Source organism: Scyliorhinus torazame, chromosome 15 (assembly GCF_047496885.1).
Source record: "Scyliorhinus torazame isolate Kashiwa2021f chromosome 15, sScyTor2.1, whole genome shotgun sequence".
Lineage (NCBI taxonomy): Eukaryota > Metazoa > Chordata > Chondrichthyes > Carcharhiniformes > Scyliorhinidae > Scyliorhinus > Scyliorhinus torazame.
In genome coordinates, this window is record NC_092721.1 from 196560320 (window position 1) to 196584858 (window position 24539).

The 24539-nt window shown below is 49.5% G+C and overlaps 1 protein-coding gene across 2 annotated transcripts in view; it reads left to right on the forward strand.

Moving 5' to 3' along the window:
• The window catches only part of sts (steroid sulfatase (microsomal), isozyme S), a 133293-nt gene that overhangs the window by 65900 nt on the left and 42854 nt on the right, over nucleotides 1-24539 (forward strand). For both annotated transcript variants that reach the window (XM_072477362.1, XM_072477363.1), the window contains exon 6: nucleotides 1712-1848. In XM_072477362.1, coding sequence (XP_072333463.1) covers nucleotides 1712-1848 — 137 coding nt within the window. The remainder of the gene's footprint in view (nucleotides 1-1711; nucleotides 1849-24539) is intronic.

Sequence of the window (24539 nt, forward strand, 5' to 3'; positions counted from 1 at the left end):
TCGCTTCCACCTTGGCTGATGGCTCCGGGACCTGTTCTTCTCCGGAGGCACGCGAGGAGCCATAAAACGGACCACCTGGTCGAAAGGGTCCGACTGCTCCACGCCAACCCCAGTTACGCCTACGTTGAGTACCCCGACGGCAGGCAAGATACGGTTTCCCTCCGGGATCTGGCACCCGCTGGATCCCCCACCACAGACGCCCCTCCCCGCGCCGCTCCCCTGCAGGACCCGTCGCCCCCTACATCACACCCCCTTCCAGCCCTACACCCCATTGGTGAGCACTTACCTTGCGCCCCCCCCCCCCTTTACACACCCCGCCGGCACCGCTACCCCCGTCCCTGCCTTGTCCCCCTGCCCCGACCCGGACCGATGCTCCGACCGCTGTGCTCCCGGATGTGCCCTCAACCGGGACGTCCGTGCCCGCCGCACCACCGCCCGAATTGAGGAGGTCGCTGAGGACGATCCGCCCACCGAGACGGATGGACCTTTGATGGCACTTCACCCCCGCCGGACTCTTTTTAAAAGGGGGTGAATGTGATGAACGGTTACTGCCTTATCATCATGTACGGTGATGTCCCCTTTAAGACCGGGTTTGCAAGCCTGGGGACTCCGTCTCTGACTCCGCCCATCTTTGAGCCATATATAAAGGGCTGCCTCATGGGCTGTGCAGCAGCCAGCACTTGCCTCAGCTCTAACATAGTTCTTAGTCTAATAAAGCCTTCTTTACAGTTTAATCTCTAAGCTTCGTTATTGAGGGTACCTCACCCCACTTAACATTTTCTGGACACTAAGGGCAATTTAGCCTGGCCAATCCACCTAACCCGCACATCTTTGGACTGTGGGAGGAAACCGGAGCACCCGGAGGAAACCCACGCAGACACGGGGAGAACGTGCAGACTCCACACAGTGACCCAGCCGGGAATCGAACCTGGGATCCTGGAGCTGTGATGCAACTGTGTTAACCAGTATGCTACCATGCTGCCCTCGGGGCGAAGGAACTCTGGATGAACCAATATCACTTGAAGAAAATACAGATTATTATCTGGTCATTATTACAATGCTGTTCATGTGCGCTTGTTGAAATCAAATTTGATACCATGTTTCCGACATCACAACAGTGACTGGGTGTGAAGTATGTGCCTTGTTGACCAGTGCTTCGGAACATCCCGAGCTCGTGAAAGATGCAATATGCAGGCTTGGGATTTTTGGGCTGTTTGGGCTAGAAAGTGTCTAATCATGATGTTCCAGGGACCGTGAGTGCTGAGCAAACCTGATGAACCAGCTCTTAGTGTCTGGTCAGTTCCATACGTTTGCAATGTATGGAACACCCTATCCTCCATTGTTGCTGTGGGAGAACGGAGTCAGAAAATAATGAATGGCGCTGCTCACTCCATGTGGTCAGTGTTTCTGGTACAGAATCGCAAACTGTTTAAAACGTCGATTGCAACGTGCCTGGTGCATGTATCCAAAATGCCTTTTCCCTATTCTCTAAACCCTGACCAAATTTATAATGGGGCAAACTACCTGAGAACAAGATGGGTCGTCACTTAATTTGCAGTGACTCCATGGCACGGTGCGTTGGTGGGACATGTACCAACTCCTATTCCACCTCCCTAGATAGTTTGGAATAGCAAGCATGCATTGTACACAAGGCGCACTTAATTTAACCTCCCTGACGAGGAATTTTCTTTTGTGTGTTCTTGCTCTGCAGAAACTCAGACCGTCCATTCCTGCTCTTCATGTCCTTCATACCCGTCCACACGGCACTATATGCTTCTCCAGAATTTTTAGGAAAAAGCAGGCACGGCTTGTATGGCGACAGTGTGGAGGAAATGGACTGGAGTGTAGGTAGGTGTATGCCACTATGAGGTCCTGGCTGTGGTTTATGGCTTTCCTGATCAAATCTTTTGGCTCATGTCTGCTATAGGAGGTTTTAGATTTGGTAGCTGATTAAAATTAATCTTAAACAGTATGTAGAATATTAACGTTTAAATCCGTGTTAATAGGATCCACCAGTTGTTAAAGTCAAAACTAAGACAAAGAGCCCTTCCTTGCTGAGAGAGATTCTTGACTTTGTGCAGTGTCAACACTCCTCACATACACCCAGTATCCCAGGTATCCCCTATCCCAGGGCCACAGGGTAGCATAGTGGTTAACACTTGTTTCACAGCGCCAGGGACCTGCGTTCGATTCCCGGCTTGGGTCACTGTCTGTGCGGAGTCTGCACGTTCTCCCCATGGGTTTCCACCTGGTGCTACGGTTTCCTCCCACAAGTCCTGAAAGACGTGGGGCGCGATCCTCCGCCCCGCCGCACCACATTTCTGTTTCAGCACGCCGGCGGGATGCTCCGTTACGCCAGCCGGTCAAAGGGGTTTCCCATTGTGGGGCAGCCCCACGCCGTCGGGAAACCCCCGGGCGCCGGCAAAACAGAGCATCCCGCCGGCGGAGAATCCAGCCCGTGCTTGTTAGGTCAATTGGACATTCTGAATTCTCCCTCTGTGTACCCGAACAGGCGCCGGAATGTGGCGACTAGGGGATTTTCACAGTAACTTCATTGCAGTGTTAATGTAAGCCTACTTGTGACACGAATAGAGATTATTCTATTCATATGTTATCAGATACCCATCATCTGTTTCCCTTAACAATATAAGGGAGGCAGTGGCGTAGTGGGATTGCCACTGGACTAGTCAACCAGAGACCCAGAGTAACGCTCTGGGGGCCCAGATTCAAATTCCCCCCACTGCAGATGGTGAAATTTGAATTAAATAAAAATCTGGAATTAAAAGTCTAATTTTGACCATGAAACCGTTGTCGATTGTCGTAACAAAAACCCATCTGGTTCACTGATATCCTTGAAGGAAGGAAATCTGCCGTCCTTACCTGGTCTGGCCTACATGTGACTCCAGATCCATAGTTGGTTGATTCTTAACTGTCCCCTCAAGGGCAATTAGGGGTGGGCAATAAATGCTGGCCCAGTCTACGATGCCCATGTCCCATGAACGAATAATAAAAAATATAAACAAACTGTAACAATGTAATTGATAAGACATTGACAATCTGGAGTGTCTTGATATTTTATCAAAATGCAAAAGAAGGAGACCATTCCAATGAAAGAAACCAAGGCTGTTGCCTCCTTTACCACATCCAGAAGCCATTTCTTGACATGAAGAAGGCCTTGGTGATATCTGCCCAAAGTAAACTTTGAATTTGGCCCCATGGCCCCTTGTCCAACTTTTGTTTACTCAATTTGGGGCTGGGGCTGGTTTAGCACAGGGCTAAATAGCTGGCTTTTAAAACAGACCAAGGCAGGCCAGCAATGCGGGTTCAATTCCCGTACCAGCCTCCCCGAACAGGCGCCGGAATGTGGCGACTAGGGGCTTTTCACAGGAACTTCATTTGAAGCCTACTTGTGACAATAAGCGATTTTCATTTCATTTTCATTTCATTTGATGTTGCCTTATCATTACACTTTGCCCCTTTTCAGTAACCAACTCTCAAGGCTAAATGTAGCCCTGAAACTCCATGGCATTCTCTTGATTTCCTGCTGTACCTTCAGTGGAAGTTCAGGGGAATCTTGCTGAGAAGGACTATTTATGCTATTTGATGAGAAGGGTTGTGCTGACGATCCCTGTTTAGATCCCATGCAATTTAACTTTGCTGGAACCATTCTAATGAAACTAGAACATGGGGTCAGATTCTCGCTACCTAGGCGAGTAGACCTACCTTAATTTAAAAGACCATGTCACACACAATTGTTGCTTCTGGTTGGGGACGGGAAGGGGGGAGGGGGTGCAGATTCAGAATAGAATCTGGCCCACAAACCCTGGAAGTAAATCCTAAATTGCCATGGGAGCAAATGAGTGCCAAGACGGTAAGTTAGAAGGCCTGCCTCAGTTCTCTGATATCTCATCCTGGTTGCAGTAAAAGCCATTATGTCCTCTAACCTTCATCCATCACCATCCCCACCCACTCCCCATGGCTTTATGCCAACTCAATGCCATCATGCCCACCCACCCGCCCCATATGACCCCTCATACCATCCATATCAACCAATGCCAACTCACCCAGACCTCAGCAGCCATGTAGAAATGAAATAAAATAAACTTCTAAAAATTTAAGTGAGCTCTCAGTCTGCACACTGCATAGTGAAAATAGCTCCCATTGATGAAGCTTTTTAAATCTTGTGAAATAAATACAACAACTACCGCTGGAGAAAAAGTACCAGGGAAACTACAGGGGCTAAAAGCCAATACGTCCTCTGCACCTGATGGGTTTCCTCCTAGGAGACTAAAGGAAGTAGCTACGGAGATCATGGGTGCACTGGTAGTTATTTTCCAAGAATCTGGAAAAGTCCCTGAGGACTGGAAAACTGCCAATGTAACACCTTTATTCAAAAAGAGAGGGAGACAAGAAAACAGGTAACTATAGGCCAATTAGCTTAACATCTGTCATTGGGAAAATGGTAAGTTCATTAAACAGGATGTGATAACAGAGCATTTAGAAATACATAATATAATCAAGCAGAGTCAGCATGGCTTCATGAGAGGGAAAGCATGTCTGACAAATGTATTCAAATTCTTTGAAGTGATCACGGGCAGGACAGATAAAGGGGAAACCAGTAATGTAATATACCTAGATTTTCAAAATTTGTTTGATAAGGTATCGTACAAAAAGGCTGCGTAATACGATAACGGCCCAGGGTATTGGGGTTAGTACATTAGCATGGATAGAAGATTGGCTATCTAACGAAAGACAGAGAGTTGGAATAAGAGGGGCATTTTCAGGATAGCAATGTGTAACTAGTGGAGCGACACAGGAATCCATGCTGGGGCCACAATTATTTACAATATATCTTACAGACTTGGATGAGGGCAGTGAATGAACTATTGCCAAGATTTCAGATGACACAAAATAAGTGGGAACGCAAGTGGTGAGGGTGACCCAAAGAGTCTACAGAGGGATATAAACAGGTCAAGTGAGTGGGCTTGGAACCAAGCTTGGGAAATGTGAAGTTATGCACTTTGGTTGGAAATATAAAGGAGCTGAATATTATTTCAATGGAGAAAACCTGCAGGACGCTGCAGCACGAGGTCCTCATACAAAAACGAAAAGCGAGCACGCAAGTTCAGCAGGTATTAGGGAAGGTAAATTGATTGGTGCTCTTTAATTCAAAGGGAATGGAGTATAAAAAGAGGGCAGTATTTCTAAAACTATACAAGTTAGACCAGTGTTTTTCAAACTTTCCTGGAACCCACTTTTGCCAACCGGCCGACCTTCGTGACCCACGGCGGCCGACTTTCATGACACGTGCCACGTTTGGTTATCTATAATGCGAAAGGGGAGCCTGTTTAGTCTTCGCAGTCTCACTCCAATCAAGTTCACAGGAGGAAAGGGCAATGTGTATATCAGGTGCAGAATTCAGCCAGTTCCTTTGTTCATTTTTGTGAGAACAGAAAATCCAACCTGTTACACGTGGTCGTCATGAAGGGCAATAGCAGCAAAATGATTTTTTTACTCAGCACTGGATATTGCCGGGAGATGCCTTTCCAGAATGCTGACACTCTCAGGGACATCTGTCGTCTTTTTCATGTGCTATCACAGGTCAGGTGCAGCAGCGTAGTCTTTTCATTTGGAGTCAGCTGTAAGTTAATAGCTGACTCTGGGGTTCAACCCCAAAAGGAATTTTTCATCCACCACTTTCAAATTCTGAAACTTCTCTCATTTGCCAGTACTTCCCTGCATACAACACTCATGGTCTTTGCATACTTATTCGCATTGGCACAATTGACAAAGCCAAACCTCAAGGTTTGCTTTGTTCACAAGTTAAGTTTTTTCTTTGTAGGATGTTGACCAGAGGCCCTGGAGCTCTGTACAGAGCTAACACTAACACTGCTCAGTCTGCCATGGATTCCCCTGAGCAGCTCTCTCCATTAGATTCAGGTATGAGATCTTGGCTAATAGGTACTCTGCCTTTTTGGGTGTCTCTGGCCGTCTCTTCCTTTCAACAAACAATCCATCTTCACAGTCCTCTTGCCTTACTTGTCAGCAGCTAGAAAATGGAAGAAGCTCTCCTCTTGTGATTTGGCACCAAAAGCACGTACATGCTTGTCGTCAAGGCTACTTTGCAGAGCGCCTGACCTGCTCACTGCTGCCGCTATGGTCGGAAGACTACACACAGCCTCATTTCGTTCTCATTTACAAGGTGGTAGCGACAGCCATTCTCCAGTTAAATGCCGGTAGCGAACGTTGGGCACTTCTCTCGCGATCGGGACCACTGCGATTGATTGTTCCGCAACCCTCCTGACAAAGTACACGACCTGTACTTTGAAAAATCCTGAGTTGGACCACACCTGGAATACCGTGAACAATTTTGGTCCCCTTGTCTAAGGAAAGATATACTGACATTGGAGGCAGTCCAGAGAAGGTTCACAAGGTTGATCCCGGGTGTGGAGGAATTTTCTAATGAGAGTAGTTTGGGCCTGTGCTCATTGGAGTTTATAAGAATGAGATGATCTGATTAAGACATATCGGATTCTCAAGGGGTTGACAGGGCAGATGCTGAGAGGTTGTTTCCCCTTGTGGGAGAGTCTAGGACCAGAGCGCCCAATCTCAGCATAAGGAGTCGCTCGTTTCAGGCAGAGATGAGGAGGAATTTATTCTCTCGTATGGCAGTGATTCTGTGGAATTCTTTACTACAGAGAGCTGTAGTGGCTGGGTCATTAATTATGCTCAATGCTGAGATAGACAGAATTTTAATCAGTCAGGGAATCAAAGGTTATGGGGTATAAGGCGAGGAAGTAAAAATGAGGATTATCATATCAGATCAGTAATGATTTCATTGAATGGCAGAGCAGACTTGATGAGCCGAATGTCCTCCTTCTCCTACACCTTATGAATGCAAAGGGGGGATCGTTAGATTCTCTCTTGTTGGAGATGGCCATCGCCGAACACATGTGTGGTGCAAATGTTCCTTGCCACTTGTCAGCCCAAGCCTGGATATTTCCCAGGTCGTGCTGCATTTTGACATGGACTGCTTCAGTATCTGAGGAGTCATGAATGGTTCTGACATTGTGCAGTCATCAGCAAACATCCCCACTTCTGACATAATGATGGAAGGAAGGCCTTGGATGAAGCAGCTGAAGATGGTTGAGCTTAGGACACAACCCTAAGGAACTCCGGCAGTGACGTCCTGGAGCCGAGATGACTGACTGCCAACCACCACAACCATCTTCCTTTGTGCTAAGTATGACTCCAATCAGCAGAGAGTTTTCCCCTTGACTCCCATTGACTTTACTTTTGCGAGGGCTCCTCTTGATGCCAAACTTGGTCAAATGCAAGCTTGACGTCAAGGGTAATCACTCTACCCTCACTTCTGGAGTTCAGCTCTATTGTCCATGTTTGAACTAAGGCTGTAATGAGGTTAGGAGCTGAGTAACCCTGGCAGGACCAAACTGAGCATCTGTGAGCAGGTTATTTCCAAGTAAGTGCCGCTTGATAGCATTGTTGATGACTCCGTCCATCACTTTACTGATGATGAAGAGTGAATTGATAGGGTAATTGGTCTGGTTGGATTTGTCCTGCTTTTGTGGACAGGACACACCTGAGCAATTTTCCACATTTCTGGGTAGATGCCAGTGTTGTAGCTGTACTGGAACAGCTTGGCTAGGGACGCGATAAGATATGGAGCACAAGTCTTCAGGCCTATTGCTGGAATATTGTTAGGGCCCACAGCCTTTGCAGTATCCAGTGCCTTCAGCTGATTTTTAATATTGTGGAGTGAATCGAATTGGCTAAAGACTGACATCTGTGGTGCTGGAACCTCTGGAGGAGACCGAGGTGGATCATCCACTCGCACTTCTGGCTGAAGATTATTGCGAATACTTCAACCTTATGTTTTGCACTGATGTGCTGGGCTCCTCCATCACTGAGGATGGGAATATTTGTGGAGCCTCCTCCTCCAATGGCTTGTTTAATTGTCCACCATCATTCACAGCTGATGTGGCAGGAATGCAGAGCTTAGATCTGATCTGTTGGTTGTGGAATTGCTTAGCTCTGTCTATGGCTTGCTGCTTATGCTGCTTGGCATACAAGTAGTCCTGTGTTGTTGCTTCACCAGGTTAGCACCTAATTTTTAGACTATGCCTGGTGCTGCTTCTGGCATGTTCCCTTGCACTCTACATTGAACCAGGGTTGATCCTCCTGGCTTGGTGTTAATGGTAGAGTGAGGGTTATGCCAGGCCATGAGGCTACAGATTGTGGTTGAATACAATTCTGCTGCTGCTGCTGATGGCCCATAGCGTCCAGTAGTTGTCCAGCCTGGAATTGCTAAACCTGTTCAAAATCTCCACAAGGACTGTGTGGTGGTCACTCCTATCAACACTATCACGGACAGGAGCACCTGCGGCAGGCAGGTTAGTGAGGATGAGGTCTAGCATGTTTTTCCCTCTTTGTTGGTTCCCTCACGGCCTGCCACAATCCCAGTCCGTCAACTATGTCCTTCAGGACTCAACCAGGTCCGTCAGTGGCGGAGAAACCAAACCACTCTTGATGTTGGGCATTGAAGTCCCTCACCCAGAGTATATTCTGTGCCCCTGCTCCCCTCAAATTGTGTTTGACCTGATGCCATGAGACTTCATGGGATTGATGTTGAGGACTCCCAGGGCAACACCCTCCTGACTGTGTACCACTGTGCAGTCACCTCTCCTGGGTTATCCTGCCGGAGGGACATGCCATACCCGGGATGATGATGGTGGTGTCTGAGACATTATCTGTAAGATATGATTCCATGAGTTTGGGTATGTCAGGCTGTCGACGGCAGGTAACAGCACTGTGGGTGTACCTGCACCAGGTGAACGGCAGCAGTTCACCACCACCACCACCTGTGTGCCAGTCAAGCACAAGAAGACCTTTCCATCTCTCGGCAGTCCCACCAAAAAACTTTTGGATTTCCTTCTATATTAGCCACTAATTTATTCTCATGTGTTCTTGAGCTCATACCCTCCCTTTATCAGTCTCATTCCCTTATTTTGAATTCCTCTGTCCGTTCTCTTTTGTGCTCTACTATGTTAGAACCATATCATTCCTACTGTGCAGAAGGAGGCCATTCGGCCCATCGGGTTTGCATCGACCCTCTGAAAGAGTACCCTGCCTCGACCCACTCCCGAGCCGTATCCCCACAACCCAGTAACCCCACCTTTGGACACTAAGGGGCAATTCATCGTGGCCAATCCATCTATCCTGCACATCTTTGGACTGTGGGAGGAAACTGGTGCACCCGGAGGAACCCCACGCAGGGGTTCCGGTGCACCCGAGGCCGGAATTCAACCCGGGTCCCTGGTGCTGTGAACCAGCAGCGCTAACCACCATGCTGCCCTGTTATGAATCTTACAATTGACGCAAGTCTGCTTTTTCTGTTTCCTTTTTTTTTTAGATATTCAGGGAACTATAGCCTTGGTCCCTTTTTCTACCCTTCCATAGTTCCTGCAGCCCACTTTGCTTTGCTGTTCAGTCCCCAGGTTGCTACAGGCCCAAGTAACGTCGGCCAGGTACCAGGGAGAAAGGAAATACAAGTCTATGATAGTCCTTGTCATGATATCCACATGAACATATCATGATGCAATCACACACACACACTGATGGACAGGTAGATGGACCAACCAACACACACACAACATCACAGCCAATCACCAGTGAGAGCACACGCACTATAAAACAGGGAACACCACAGTTCCCACTCATTCTACCAGGAGATAGCTCAGAACACAGAGCTCACAGCATGCCACTCAGACATACACCAGGTACTGAGTGCCTCACTAAGATAGTGCTAGGGCTGGGTCCACAGGTTAGCTGGTGAAGTACGAACCACAGCCAGAAGTTAATAGTTATTATTGTACAGAATAATAAATCAGAGTTGTACAGCGATTGTGAGACCTACCTGCACCTCTTCAGAGATCCGCCACCCTGCGCCATGGACACCATCAGCCCGCCGCAGCCGCTCCAAATTGCTGGAAATCTCAGCGTCAACTGGAAGCTGTTGAAACAGCGCTTCCAGCTCTTCCTAGAAGCCACAGACAGGGAGAATGCATCGGACACCAGGAAGATCGCCCTCCTCCTCTCCACGGCGGGGCAACACGCCATCCACATCTATAACTCCCTGGCATTCGCGGAAGGCGAGGACAAGACGAAGTACAAGACGGTCCTTCTAAAATTTGAGGAACACTTCAGCGTGGAAGTTAATGAGAGCTTCGAGAAGTACCTCTTCCAGCAGCGCCTGCAGGGTAAGGATGAGCCTTTTCAATCTTATCTGACACACCTCCATATCCTCGCACAGTCCTGCAGCTATGAGGCCACCTCCAACTCCATGATTCGAGACCAGATAGTTATTGGGGTCACCTCGGACACCCTACGCCAGCAGCTCCTCAAAATAAAGCGCCTCACCCTAGCCACCGCCATCGAAACCTGCGTCCTCCACGAAAACGCGACCAGCCGGTACCCCCAATTCCAGGCAGCCAAATTGGCACGGCAGGGGTCCTACGAGGCCGAGCGGGTCCAGTCGATCGAGTTCCTCGCGGCCCGGACGAGGGCGGCCATTTCGCGCGCTTTCCGAGGCCTCCCGCGCTTGTACGCGCCAAAAGAGGGGACGTCGTGCAGAGGGACGTGATGCGCAGGCACGCTCTACGCAGGACCGCACCACGCATGCGCGGTGGCGCAACAGATGCCATGACGTCACGACGTGCGGCAACTGTGAATCCGCACACTTAAAGCGGCAATGTCCAGCCAAAGCTCGACAATGCCTCCGCTGTGGCAGGATGGGCCACTACACTGCCTGCTGTCAAGCAGCTCAACCTGCCAACCCTCCGCAATTCCGCCAGCCTCGCAGGGACGTGCGGGCCATTCAGCCCCATACTCCGAGTCATACCCTGACGATGTGCAGACCGGTGATACCGACGACCGGGAACCCTTCAGCGTTGCGGTAATAGACAGGAACCGGATGTCCCCAAGTAGGACCCACCAGCCGATGCCAGTGCACAGCGTCAATGCGGGCGATGAATGGTGTGCCACCCTAACGGTCAACCGATCACCAATCACATTCCGCTTAGACACTGGTGCCTCCGCCAATCTCATTGCATGGTCAGCCTTCCACACCTTGAAGGTCAAACCACCGATACGGCCATCCCACTGTCAGCTGGTTGATTACAACGGGAACGTCATCCCGGCCATGGGGTCCTGCCAGTTTGAAGTTGCACAGAATTCATACACAGCCACACTGTCTTTTGAAATAGTTGGATCCTCGAAGGACTCTCTGTTCGGCGTGCAAGATCCTCCACCTCGTTCAGCGGGTACACAGTCTGTCTCCAGAAGGCATGTCCGATTTCCCGGATGCAGACTTTAGGGCGCAGCTCCACTCGCTCCTCGCCCACAACCAGGAGGTTTTTGAGGGCATGGGCACACTGCCCTACACTTCCAGAATACGGCTCAAACTAGGCACCACCCCAGTCATTCACGCACCTCGTAGAGTCCCAGCACCATTCAAAGACCGCCTCAAGCAGCAGCTGCAGGACCAAGGAGTGCTTTCCCGGGTCACGGAGCCAACGCCATGGGTCAGCTCCATGGTGTGTGTAAAAAAGCCCTCTGGCGAGCTCCGGATCTGCATCGACCCAAAAGACCTGAACAATAACATAATGAGGGAACACTACCCCATACCCAAACAGGAAGAAATCACGAGCAAAATGGCCCAGGCTAAAATTTTCACCAAGCTTGATGCCTCAAAGGGTTTTTGGCAGATTCAACTGGATTGGTCCAGCAGGAAGCTGTGCCCCTTCAACACTCCCTTTGGCAGATACTGCGACAATAGGATGCCGTTTGACATCATCTCGGCATCCGAGGTGTTTCATTGCATCATGGAACAGATGATGGAGGGCATTGAAGGGGTGCGCGTCTATGTTGACGACGTCATCATCTGGTCCACCACACCACAGGAGCACATCTGTCGTCTCCAGCGTGACTTTGCATGGATATGAGATCACGGCCTGCGCCTCAACCGAGCCAAGTGTTCTTTTGGCCAAACTGAGCTAAAGTTTCTGGGGGACCACATATCCCTGTCAGGGGTGCGTCCGGATGCCGACAAAGTGGCAGCTATTGCAGCCATGCCGCAGCCGGCAGACAAGAAGGCAGTGCTGCGCTTTCTAGGGACGGTCAACTTCCTGGGGAAGTTTATTCCCAACCTGGCCTCGCACACAACGGCTCTTCGCCACCTGGTCAAGAAGACAACGGAATTCTAGTGGCTGCCCGCACACCAGAAGCAATGGGAGGAGTTCAAGATCAAGCTCACCACCGCCCCGGTATTGGCGTTCTTCGACACTACTCGAGATACGAAGATCTCGACTGATGCCAGCCAGTCCGGCATTGGGGCAGTACTCCTGCATTGGGACGACACTGCATCATGGGCCCCGGTCGCCTATGCCTCGCGGGCCATGACCCCCACAGAACAACGCTATGCGCAGATTGAAAAGGAGTGCCTGCGTTTGTTAACCGGAATCGACAAATTCCACGACTATGTGTATGGTCTTCCGCAGTTCACTGTGGAGACCGACCATCGCCCCCTGGTCAGCATCATTCAGAAGGACCTCATCGAGATGACCCCTCGCCTCCAGCGCATTCTGCTCAAGCTCCGGAGGTACGACCTCCAACTTGTCTACACCCCGGGAAAGGACCTCATCATCGCGGATGCCCTGTCCAGAGCAGTGAGCACACCGCCCGAATCGGAGGGGTTCGTTTGTCAGGTCGACGCACAAGTAGCCTTCACATCAGCCAATCTGCCGGCTACTGATGCACGTCTGGCCCACATTCGCCGCGAGACTGCGGCTGACCCCCTTCTACAATGTGTGATGTGCCACATGACGGAAGGGTGGCTCAAGGGGCAGTGATGGTGTCCTCCTAAAGTTGGACCGGATTGCACCGGCTTGTCCTCAAACAATTACACGAAGGCCATCTCGGGGTTGAAAAGTGCAGGCGGAGGGCCCGAGAAGCTGTGTACTGGCCGGGCATCAGCGACGACATCGCCAACATGGTGCTCAACTACCCCACCTGCCAAAGGTTTCAGCCGGCGCAACCCCCTGAGACACTTCAGCCCCATGATTTGGTCACGTCCCCCTGGGCAAAGGTGGGTGTGGACCTCTATCATGCGCTCGGCCGGGACTACGTCATTATAATTGACTATTTTTCCAATTATCCGGAGGTCATACGCCTGAACAACTTGACATCATCAGCTGTAATCAGAGCATGCAAAGAAACCTTCGCTCGCCATGGCATTCCGCTCACCATTATGTCTGCCAATGGGCCCTGTTTTGCGAGCCAAGAATGGTCGTCTTTTGCCGCTTCATACGGCTTCACACACGTGACGTCCAGCCCTTTGCATCCCCAGTCGAATGGCAAGGCGGAAAAGGGCGTCCACATCGTGAAGCGGCTCCTCTGCAAGGCTGCTGATGCCGGATCTGACTTCTGTTTAGCCCTGCTGGCCTATCGCTCGGCCCCACTGTCCACAGGCCTCTCGCTAGCCCAGCTGTTGATGGGTCGCACCCTCAGGACCACTGTGCCGTCCATTCATGTTCCTAAACCCATCCAGTACTGCAAAGGATGCAACAGCAGCGTGCTCAGCAGAAGGTGGCACGTGACGCTCGGGTAACTGATCTTCTAGCCTGGCGCCTGGCAACAATGTCTGCATACACCTACCGGAGGGTGGCTGGTCAGCAACGGCCGAGGTTCTCCGCCGCTGGCTCCCCGCTCGTTTCGCATGCCTGATGGCTCCATTCACCGGCGTAATCAACGGGCCCTTCGGCTGCTTCCGTGCTCGCTACGTGATCATGCGCCGGTGCCACGCCCTCCTGTTGTCCCTGATGTCGACTTCGTGGAGCTTTCTGCCACTCTGCCTATTCCTCTCTCTCCCATGGCCAGGCCCATTCCTCCGCCGGTGGATCCTGACCCACCCTTGAGGCAGTCAACCCGAATTCGTCACCCACCTAATAGACTGGACTTATGAGCCTGTTTGCACATTGGACTCACTGAATTGTTGTGCAATAATGTTAACATGTTTCTTTCTTGTCGTTCCAGGAGTTCTCTTTCGATATTTGATGATTGTACTTGTTTTGTTTGTGGTACAACCTCATTGCTCTGTTGCACCTGACACCTTCCTATGTATATAGTTTAGCCTCGTGTACATGTTGTAAATATTGCACACATACTCAGATTTGCTCAGTACACACCAATATTTATTACCATGTAGGCACATATCCTTGTGAAAAGGGGGATGTCATGATATCCATATTAACATATGGTGCAATCTCACACACACACTGATGGACAGGTAGATGGACCAACCAACACACACGCAACATCGCAGCCAATCACCAGTGAGAGCACACGCACTATAAAACAGGGAACATCACAGTTCCCGCTCATTCTAACAGGAGATAGCTCAGAGCACAGAGCTCACAGCACGCCACTCAGACATAGACCATGTGCTGAGTGCCTCACTAAGACAGTGATAGGACTGGGTCCACAGGTTAGCTGGTGAAGTACGAACCACAGCCAGAAGTTAATAGTTATTATTGTACAGAATAATAAATCCGAGTTGTACCATCTACAACCGTGTTGGTTTGTTTGTGTATCGGAACTTCCAACACGACAGACGTGACTCCAGGACTGTTACTACTAATCAGAGCAGTTGAGAAGCAGCTGAGGCGGCAAGGGAAAATATTAAGTGGTGTTCATTGAACAATTGGCTCAAAGCGTCCACTTTGCACAAGGTTGGTCTTAAAATCAATTTTTCTAAGAATCACGGGCAGGACTAAAGCACACCAAAAAGATTATCGCCTCTGCTCGGAGCAGCTTTTGTCTCACCTATTCATTTCCATGGGAATCAAATCAGTGATTGGAGCAAAACGGAACAAGCTTTGCATGATGATCACTTGTCAGGTGGCTCTCGCATGCAAGGTTATAAACACTGGAAGCAATTACGAGTTGAAGCTATTACTGGCTTCGAAGTATCAAAAATTAGTCTGCTAACATGAAGTGAATGCTCGCAGACGAGGGGGGCTCAATTTATATCCAATCTGTACTTGAATTCCAAAATAATTACAGCAGTGCAAAGACCTAGTCACTTGTTCAGAGCTGGTTTGACATGGTTTTGGAATTTAAGTTTATGACGACACATAGTGGCTTTTTCTCTGAAAACAAGGTGGGGAGGGCAGGGGCAATAGGGTCTTGTGAGCCGTCCTTTCGTATGAAGTTGCAAAAAAAATATCAAACCCTTAGATTTTTTTTCCCTCACCCCCAATGGTGAAACTTAAGAAGTATCAAGAAGAAAGCATAGAAGGAGAGCATTTGGGCCTGAATTTTTAAGATGGCAGGGGCACGGCCCGTACCTTCCAAAGAGTGGGTGGGGAACACATTCCTTCCCACTCCTGTCTGCCACACTGCATATTTACCCACAGTGAGCGTTGATTAGCATTAGATGTGACTCCTGCCCCTCATGTGGGAGGAAACCCTGCCCTGGAGAGATACCAGCCAGTCTGATTGGCCGGCAGCTCTCCAGTCCCTGCCTAAATAGCGCTGCGGTGGCCAGAAGAGGAACAGCATGAATCTGCCTGAGACTGAGTCCCAGGAACCGGAAATTGGATTTGGATTTGTTTATTGTCACGCGTATCGGGGTACGGCGAAAAGTATTTTTCTGTGTGCAGCTCAAATAGATCATTGAGTACATGCTCCTGGCCCGTGGCAGCTGACGTGATTCGGTTCCCGCCCTCAATGGATGTGAACCAGACACGCATATTTAAATGAGTCTTTAAACTAATTTACATCGGCCCGGCCCATTCGAAGCCGGAGTCTCCCGGCTCCCGGGATTTTCCGCCCCCTCAGGCACAGCCTGAGGCCGGGGGAAATCACTGCTGTTCTCCATTCATGGAGATCAGACACGGGGGCTTGGAAGCCATTGGAGCCCCCGGGTAGTCAGGGCTGGGCATGGCAGTGCCCTGGTACTGCCGGGGTGCCAAGAGGCACTACCAAGGGGCAGGACTTCAGAGGTGGCATAGCCATGAAAGCGGGTGGTATTGAGGGGTAGAGCCTGAAGCGGGTGCCTTTGACGATCCCATAACGGGGTGGGTGGTGGGGGTCACTAGTACCAGTGATTGGAAGGGGGAGGGTGATGCTTCCAAGTGGTGGGGGTGTCTGTCAGTGAGTGGGAAGAGGGTTGCTGTAATATTGTCTGGAGATCAGAGCGCCCTAATCTCCGAGGAGCCGTTCTTGCCGGCATCTTTTGGTCCCCACTCCAAAAATAATTTTCAGTGTGGGAGAATTGTGATGGGAATGGCGTCTGAACAGCCGTCGCGATTTGCACTGGTATTCCCACCCAAAATGACAGTCATTTTTTGGAGAAATTCCACCCTTTATTTTTGGGATTCCCCCACTGAGCTCCAGTCCCCCGCAAGCCAAAGAGGCTGGGTGGCAAGCTCTTAAATAGCCTCAACTAGGACAAGAGCGGGATTCCCGTCCGAGGCCTTTCCTGTCCCAGTGTAAAAACACTGCGTGGTCTGGGCAGGCGGGAATCCGGAAGGAATTCTGTCCTTGCAATTTCGTGCTGACCACCTAAAAACCTGCCGGGAGGCGAACATGTAATTCAGGCCCTGGTTTCTATTGTCCGTGTGCCAGCTCTTTGAAAGAACTAATCAATTGGGCAGCACGGTAGCACAAGTGGATAGCACTGTGGCTTCACAGCGCCCGGGTCCCAGGTTCAATTCCCCACTGGGTCACTGTCTGTGCGGAGTCTGCACGTTCTCCCCGTGTCTGCGTGGGTTTCCTCCAGGTGCTCCGGTCTCCTCCCACAGTCCAAAGACATGCAGGTCAGGTGGATTGGCCATGATAAATTGCCCTTAGTGACCAAAAAAGGTTAGATGGGGTTATTGGGTTACGGGGATAGGGTGGAAGTGAGGGCTTAAGTGGGTTGGTGCAGACTCGATGGGCCGAATGGCCTCCTTCTGCACTGTATTTTCTATGTTCTATAATTATTCCCAGTACCATTTTCACTATGGTGGTGCCTAACACTATTGTGTGCAGAGTCGGCGTGAGCCGGTCAGCATGAGCCGACATTTTGCCTCCACTGTGGACCTCCAGTGGCATTTCAGGTGGACGGCTGCCTGTGCCTGGCGGATTAGCCCAAGAGCAATGGCGTGACAATGGGATTGTTGTGGCCCAGTTGGAAAAGTTAAAGCATGAAGACTGGATCTATGAGCGAAGATGGGGGAATTTTTTTTTAAAATTTAGAGTACCCAATTATTATTTTTTTTCAATTAAGGGACAATTTAGCGTGGCCAAGCCACCTACTCTGCACATCTTTGGGTCGTGGGGGTGAAACCCACGCAGACATGGGGAGAATGTGCAAACTCCACACGGACAGTGACCCAGGGCCGGGATTCAAACCCAGGTCCTCAGCGCCGTAGTCCCAGTGCTAACCGCTGCGCCACGTGCCACCCAAGATGAGGGATAAATAAAGGGCTGTATTTAATCCAGCAGTAACGATAGCAAATTTAATCATGGGAGAGGGACAGCCTCAGTCTCGCAGTGGTCGCAAAACCTCCTCCAATTGCACCAGAGGTTGGAAGAGGCTGAAACAATATTCCTAGCCACCAGCGGTGGGTTGTCAAACATTTGAGCCATTTGACTCCTATTATCTCTGGGGCAGCATGGTAGTGCAGTGGGTTAGCACTCTTGTTTCCCAGCGCCAGGGTCCAAGTTTCGATTCTCGGCTTGGGTCACTGTCTGTGCCGAGTCTGCACGTTCGCCCCGTGTCTGTCTGGGTTTGCTCCGGGTGCTCCGGTTTCCTCCCACAAGTCCTGAAAGACGTGCAGTTAAGTAATTTGGACATTCTGAATTCTCCCTCTGTGATCCCGAACAAAGGCAAAAATACCAGTACCTCATTTCCAGCTTGGAATGTTCTGGACCTGGCGTGTTTGTCTGCCCACATTTTCATTCTTGCTCCCAAAACCTTTAAACGCTCTTCGACTACTTGACCAGCTCCTGTGAGTCTTTCCAGGAACGTGATTCTATGATTCTCTATGGACATGCAATCCAACATTGAGGATTCGTCTTTTTGTTTTAGAAACTTCTCTTTCATCAATTTTATAGGAGCCCGTACTTCATGGCTGTAGACCAATTCAAATGGGTTATACCCAGTAGATTCGTTCAGGCAATTCCTGGTGGCAAATAGCAAAAATTCCAATTTCTTGTCCCAATCCCTTAGACCTTCATGGCAATAGGCCCTAATCATGGTTTTGACAGTTTGATGATACCTCTCCAAAGCTCTTCGGAGTTTGTGGGTGATAGGCGGTGGATTTTAGTTGCTTGATACCTAAACTACAAATTATTCCCTGGAAAATTTTGGACGTAAAGTTAGAACCCTGGTCAGATTGTACTTCTAAGGGTAGTCCATAGCGTGTGAAGAACTGTGTCAACTTCTCCACTACTACCTTTGCTGTAATTGTTCTTCAAGATATAGCTTCCGGAAATCAGGTGGTCTTACCCATGAACGTAAGAATGTACTGATGCCCTGCCTTTGTAGGCAATGGTCCTACCAGATCTACCAACACCTGGGTATCAAAGGCACTGGCCTAATCATTGTGGTTTACCAATTACCTGACAGGTATGACAGGTTTTACAGAATTACACTACATCCTGGATTGGATTGGATTTGTTTATTGTCACGTGTACTGAGGTACAGTGAAAAGTATTTTTCTGCGAGCAGCTCAACAGATCATTAAGTACATGAGAAGAAAAGGGAATAAAAGAAAATACACAATAGGGCAACACAACATATACAATGTAACTACATAAGCACTGGCATCGGATGAAGCATACAGGGTGTAGTGTTAATGAAATCAGTCCATAAAAGGGTCATTTAGGAGTCTGGTGACAGTGGGGAAGAAGCTGTTTTTGAGTCTGTTCGTGCGTGTTCTCAGACTTCTGTATCTCCTGCCCGATGGAAGAAGTTGGAAGAGTGAGGAAGCCGGGTGGGAGGGATCTTTGATTATACTGCCCGCTTTCCCCAGGCAGCAGGAGGTGTAGATGGAGTCAATGGATGGGAGGCAGGTTTGTGTGATGGACTGGGCGGTGTTCACGACTCTGAAGTTTCTTGCGGTCCTGGGCCGAGCAGTTGCCATACCAGGCTGTGATGCAGCCCGATAGGATGCTTTCTATGGTGCATCTGTAAAAGTTGGTAAGAGTCAATGTGGACATGCCGAATTTCCTTAGTTTCCTGAGGAAGTATAGGTGCTGTTGTGCTTTCTTGGTGGTAGCGTTGACGTGGGTGGACCAGGACAGATTTTTGGAGATGTGCACCCCTAGGAATTTGAAACTGCTAACCGTCTCCACTCGGCCCCGTTGATGCTGACAGGGGTGTGTACAGTACTTTGCTTCCTGAAGTCAATTACCAGCTCTCTAGTTTTGCTGGCATTGAGGGAGAGATTGTTGTCGCTACACCACTCCACTAGGTTCTCTATCTCCCTCCTGTATTCGGACTCATCGTTTTTCGAGATCCGGCCCATTATGGTCGTATCGTCAGCAAACTTGTAGATGGAGTTGGAGCCAAGTTTTGCCACGCAATCGTGTGTGTACAGGGAGTAGAGTAGGGGGCTAAGTACGCAGCCTTACGGGGCGCCGGTGTTGAGGACTATTGTGGAGGAGATGTTGTTGTTCATTCTTACTGATTGTGGTCTGTTGGTCAGAAAATCGAGGATCCAGTTGCAGATTGGGGAGCCAAGTCCTAGGTTTTGGAGCTTTGATATGAGCTTGGCTGGGATTATGGTGTTGAAGGCAGAGCTATAGTCAATAAATAGGAGTCTGATGTAGGAGTCCTTGTTTTCGAGATGCTCTAGGGATGAGTGTAGGGCCAGGGAAATGGTGTCTGATGTGGACCGGTTGCAGCGGTATGCGAATTGCAGTGGATCAAGGCGTTCTGGGAGTATGGAGGTGATGCGCTTCATGATCAACCTCTCGAAGCACTTCATTACGACTGAAGTCAGGGCCACTGGTCGATAGTCATTGAGGCACGTTGCCTGGTTCTTCTTTGGTACCGGTATGATGATGGTCTTCTTGAAGCAGGTGGGGACCTCGGAGTGGAGTAGGGACAGGTTAAAGATGTCCGTGAATACCTCTGCCAGCTGGTCCGTGCAGGCTCTGAGTGCACGACCAGGGATCCCGTCTGGGCCCGTCGCCTTCCAAGGGTTCACTTTCAGGAAGGCCAATCTGACTTTGGAAGCTGTGATGGTGGGTATGGGAGAATTATGGGTTGCTGGGGCACTCGCCAGCGGATTGTTGGTTACCTGCTCGAACCGAGCATAGACTGCATTGAGTTCATCGGGGAGGGGTGTGCTGCTGCCAGAGATACTGTTCGGCTTCGCTTTGTAGCCCGATATGTTGTTTAGTCCTTGCCACAACCGCCGAGAGTCTGTCTGTGACTCTAGCTTGGTTTGATATTCTCTCTTGGCATTCCGGATGGCTTTGCGGAGGTCGTACCTGGATTTCTTGTATAGGTCAGGGCCGTCTGCCTTGAACGCCTCAGATCTGTCCTTCAGTAGGGAGTCAATCCAGCGATTGAGCCATGGTTTCCGGTTGGGGAATGCACGTACTGCTTTCTTTGGCGCGCAGTCGTCCACACATTTGCTGATGAAGTCTGTGACGGTGGTGACATACTGATTTAAGTTGGTCGCTGAGTTCTTAAATATGGACCAGTCCACTGTCTCTAAGCAGTCACGTAAGAGCTCTTCTGTCTCCTCGGACCAGCACTGCACAACCTTCTTAGCTGGATTCTCCCACTTGAGTTTCTGCTTGTATGCCGGGAGAAGGAGCACCGTCTTATGGTCTGATTTCCTTCTGAAGTTCTGGCCAGGAATAATGCCTGTTGGCTGACGCCTGAATTTTCCGAATTCCTACATGTCCAGCCATTGGTATCTCATATGTTACCCACAGTATTTCCCTGTGATATTTGGGCAGTACCACTATCTGCTGAACAACCGTCCATTCCTCATCCGCCGTTCCATTTGGATGTCTCCACTTCCTCATCAGTATTCCGTTCTTAACGCAATAACACTCTGGAACCCCCTCAACCTCAACTTCTGTGAGAGCTGATTGCGCTGATCTATGTACCTCTTGACCTGCCTTCTGGGCCTCGATTAAGGAAGTCCTACCAAACACTTCCATCTCTGGTGGCAAACTTTGTTTAACCATAGCGCTGGTCACCACACTTGATGAAAAAATATCTGGAAACTGTCCCTGTAACTGTTCTGTCTCATGCATAGAAACATACATAGAAAATAGAAGCAAGAGGAGGCCATTCAGCCCATCGAGACTACTCCGCCATTCATTATGATCATGGCCGATCATCAAGTTCAATATCCTGATCCCACAAGCAGGCGAGAGAGAGAACGTCCCTTTCACTTCAAACGTCGAAACACTTTTGCCCCGTTCTCTCAGAAAACAACACACCGGAACCAATCGCTGATTGCTGTCAGGCAGAACACTATCCCTGGCCATCCCACCAGTGGCCAGAACCGACTCCCTCAAAATAAAAGAATTGGGAACAAATGGCATAAACAGGAAGGACACGTCCAAAAACATAGGGATTAGCAGCAGGAGTAGGCCACTCGGCCCCTCGCGCATGCTCCACCATTCAATAAGTTCATGCATGGCTGATCTGATTGTAACCTCAACTCCAGGGACCCGCCCCCCCCAACCGATAACGCTTCACCCCCTTGTTAATCAAGAATTTATATAGCTCTGGGCCAGCACGGTGGTGCAGTGGTCAGCACTGCTGCCTCACGGCGCCGAGGACCCGGGTTCGATCCCGGTCCCGGGTCACTGTCCCTGTGGAGCCTCCCCGTGTGGGTCTCATCCCCAGAATCAGAGATGTGCAGGGTAGGTTGATTGGCCACACTAAAATTGCCCCTTAATTGGGGTAAAAAAGAATTCGGTACTTTAAATTTTAAAAAGAAATTATGCAGCTCTGCCTTAAAAATATTCAAAGACTCTGCTTCCATTGCCTTTTGAAGAAAAGAGTTCCAGAGACGCACGGCCCTCTTGAGGGAAGAGAATTCTGCTCACTAGTGCCTTAAATGGGTGAACTCCTAGTTATAGGTTCTCCCACGAGAGGAATTATCCTTTCCACATCCACCCCGTCAATAGCAACTTTCAAAAGGGAATTGGATATGTCCTTAAAAGGGGCAGGGGTGGGTGGGGGATAAAATTATAGGGAAGTGGGAAAGAGTATAGGAATGCGAATGATTGATCAGCTCTTTTCAAAGAGCTGGCACATGCTGAGCAGAAAGACCAAAATCGCCGCCTTCTGCGCTATAGGATTCTGAGAGTGAAGATTGGTTCTAGCAGGACGTAATGGAGTGTGTCCCAGCTGAGGAAAGACTGTCGGAGAGTCCATATGACGTGTGTATATTTGTGCGTATGTGTGCGTAAAAGATATTAAAACTATTCCATCCGATGAGGTTTTGTGCTTGGCTAGATTTTGATGAGTTCCTTGCACTGGGGGTCAACTCCTGGCATCGCCAACCAAATGATCCACTAGAAGACTGAATAAGTTTGACAAAACTGTGCTCTGTATATTTTTGTCAATGCAAGTTTTTTTTAATGTTCAGCATTCCGCCAAATTGCTGCGACTTCAGTTGGTTGGTATTAATAATTGAAATGTAGATTTGCTTCGACGATGCTGAGTAAGTTCTGAAGTGAAATAAAAGCTGAGATATTGATGTAATCAGATGAAGACTTTTGCCCCTGTCATGCAGCAGTTTTGATTACATCTTCCCTTGTAGATGTTCTTTTGCTGGTGAACCTCTTACATGAGGTTTTGTCACGCGATCTTTGATTGCGTGGATTGAATTTTATTGCAGGAATACTTAAATTGAGACACTGTGATGCCGTTATTATCTATGAATGTTGCAGTTCCGCTCATGTGTAAGATCTGTATTCCACCCCGAGGCATCTTAGGTTGCAAGCCATTTGCATTAAACACCCTGGTTTTACAGAACTTGGCTGTTAAGCACGTCTTCATAGCCTTCTGTACGTTAACAACACGTCTTTATGAATTACTTGTAGCTACATACATACAGTGAAGGGTACAAGCTTGGAGCAATCTCCATGGTCAAGTCTTAACACGTCTCTGGCCAACACCACACCGAACACAGCTCTGGGTAATGTGCTTTCCTACATCATTATGTGGCCGGTACAAAGAACAAAGAAAAGTACAGCACAGGAACAGGCCCTTCGGCCCTCCAAGCCTGCGCCGACCATGCTGCCCGTCTGAACTAAAATCTTCTACACTTCCGGGGTCCGTATCCCTCTATTCCCATCCTATTCATGTATTTGTCAAGATGCCCCTTAAACATGACTATCGTCCCTGCTTCCACCACCTCGTCCAGCAGCGAGTTCCAGGCACCCACTACCCTCTGTAAAAAAAAAAAAAACTTGCCTCGTACATTTCCTCTAAACTTTGCCCCTCGCACCTTCAACCGTTGCCCCCTAGTAATTGGCCCCTCTACCCTTGGAAAAAGCCTCTGACTATCCACCCTGTCTATGCCCCTCATAATTTTGTAGACCTCTTATCAGGTCACCCCTCAACCTCCGTTGTTGCAGAGAACAAACTAAGTTTATTCAACCTCTCCGCATAGCCAGTGCCCTCCATACCAGGCAACATCCTGGTAAATCTCTTCTGCACCCTCTCCAAAGGCTCCACATTCTTCTGGTAGTGTGGCGACCAGAATTGAACACTAACCTCCAAGTGGCCTAACTAAGATTCTATGCAGCTGCAACATGACTTGCCAATTTGTATACTCAGTGCCCCGGCCAATGAAAGCAAGCATGCCGTATGCCTTCTTGACTACCTTCTCCACCTGTTTTGCCGCTTTCAGTGACCTGTTGACCTAGATCTCTCTGACTGTCAATACTCTTGAGGGGACTTCCGGTTCCGGCGATGCAGAGCTAAGCCGCACATTTCGGCAGCTCCCGCTATAACGGACCTTTGGGCTCTCCAGAGGAGCCCCAACGGAAATTTTTTGATTTAATCCCGTGTGGGAAGGTGAAGTAAGGTCCCCCCTTACGTTGTATGGCGGAGATTAGCGGTGGAGCGTCGGAGAAAGAGGCTCTGGAGCAGCGGCAAAAGCAAGGGGGAAAAAACAAGATGGCAGAGGGCGGAGATCGAGCAGCATGGGGGCCGGACCAGCAGGAGTTCCTTAAGCGCTGTGTGGAGGAGCTTAAAAAGGAGGTGCTGGTGCCAATGCTGTTGGCGATCGAGGGGCTGAAGGAGACCCAGAAGGCCCAGGCGGTGGAGCTTCGTGAGGTGAGGGATAAAATGAATGAGAACAAGGACGAGATCCTGGGCCTGGCGGTAAAAATGGAGGTGCACAGGAGGTGGGCCGAGAGACTCGAGGTCCTGGAGAACAGGTCGAGGAGGAAGAATCTCCGGATTCTGGGTCTCCCCGAAGGAGTGG